This window comes from Pteropus vampyrus, unplaced genomic scaffold (assembly GCF_000151845.1).
Source record: "Pteropus vampyrus isolate Shadow unplaced genomic scaffold, Pvam_2.0 Scaffold774, whole genome shotgun sequence".
Lineage (NCBI taxonomy): Eukaryota > Metazoa > Chordata > Mammalia > Chiroptera > Pteropodidae > Pteropus > Pteropus vampyrus.
Window position 1 is genome coordinate 99,055 of NW_011889555.1, and position 835 is coordinate 99,889.

The following is an 835-nucleotide window of genomic DNA, read 5'->3' on the forward strand; positions in this document are numbered from 1 at the left end:
TTCCGCGGGCTCATCCTGGGGCTCGCGCCTGACCTTCCCGCCGCCATCTGGCCGGGCGCGTGCCGTCGGTCTGGCGGATCGACCTAGACGCCCGCGTCCCGAGACCGGCGGCCGGGCCGCTGCCGCGTTCCTGCCCCCCATCCATCCTGCCGCCCGTCAGGCTAATGATTCTCTCCCCGCCCCGTCCGTGTGTCTTTTCGTCCTCAGTCCAGTCCGAGTCCGGTTGTGCCAACACGGTGTCCGCGGCGCCCTGCCAGGCCGAGCCCCAGCAGTACGAAGCGCAGTTCGCGCGGCTGCGGAACTTCCTCACCGGTGAGTGTCGCCCGGCCCGGGCCTCCACGGGGCGCGCCGTCAGGCGCTGGGGACGCGGGTGGCTTTACACAGCTCTCGCTGCCAGATTCGTGGTCTGTTGGGGTTCCGAGGGCGGGACGCTCAGGCATGAAGCCTGCGGGGCCCCGGCGTTGCACCGCTCAGCCGTGGCGATGACTTTGATGCGTGCGGAGACGCGAAAGCTAAGTGAGCCCTGTGGAGACGCTTCCTTCAGGCGGCGAGTTTGAGATGCGCGTCGATGTCCCCGGTGATGGTGTCGTGCAGCACGGCGTACTCTGTCCTCCGGTGCCCGTAGCGCAAGGCAGAAGCCCACATCGGCAAGACAGACACCCCAAGCCGTCGTTCGGGGCCGTTAGTGGGCGGCCCGGTGACCGCCCAGTCGCAGACACGCGTCTGATCAGTGCGCCCGACTCACTGGTGACTTTTAAAATCAGTCTCTGAAAAAAAGGAGTCACTCAGTCCCTGTGGGGCCTTTGAGTCCTTGTATGTGACGTGACAAGGAGGC

The 835-nt window shown here is 66.6% G+C and overlaps 1 protein-coding gene across 1 annotated transcript in view; it reads left to right on the forward strand.

The window, feature by feature from the left end:
* LOC105309568 (TAF5-like RNA polymerase II p300/CBP-associated factor-associated factor 65 kDa subunit 5L) overlaps positions 1 to 516 on the forward strand; it is a gene marked incomplete at its 3' end in the record, with an annotated part of 7,279 nt that extends 6,763 nt beyond the window's left edge. Inside the window, exon 3 of the mRNA XM_023526272.1 lies at positions 208 to 516. Coding sequence (XP_023382040.1) covers positions 208 to 516 — 309 coding nt within the window. The remainder of the gene's footprint in view (positions 1 to 207) is intronic.
* Positions 517 to 835: the final 319 nt, after the last annotated feature.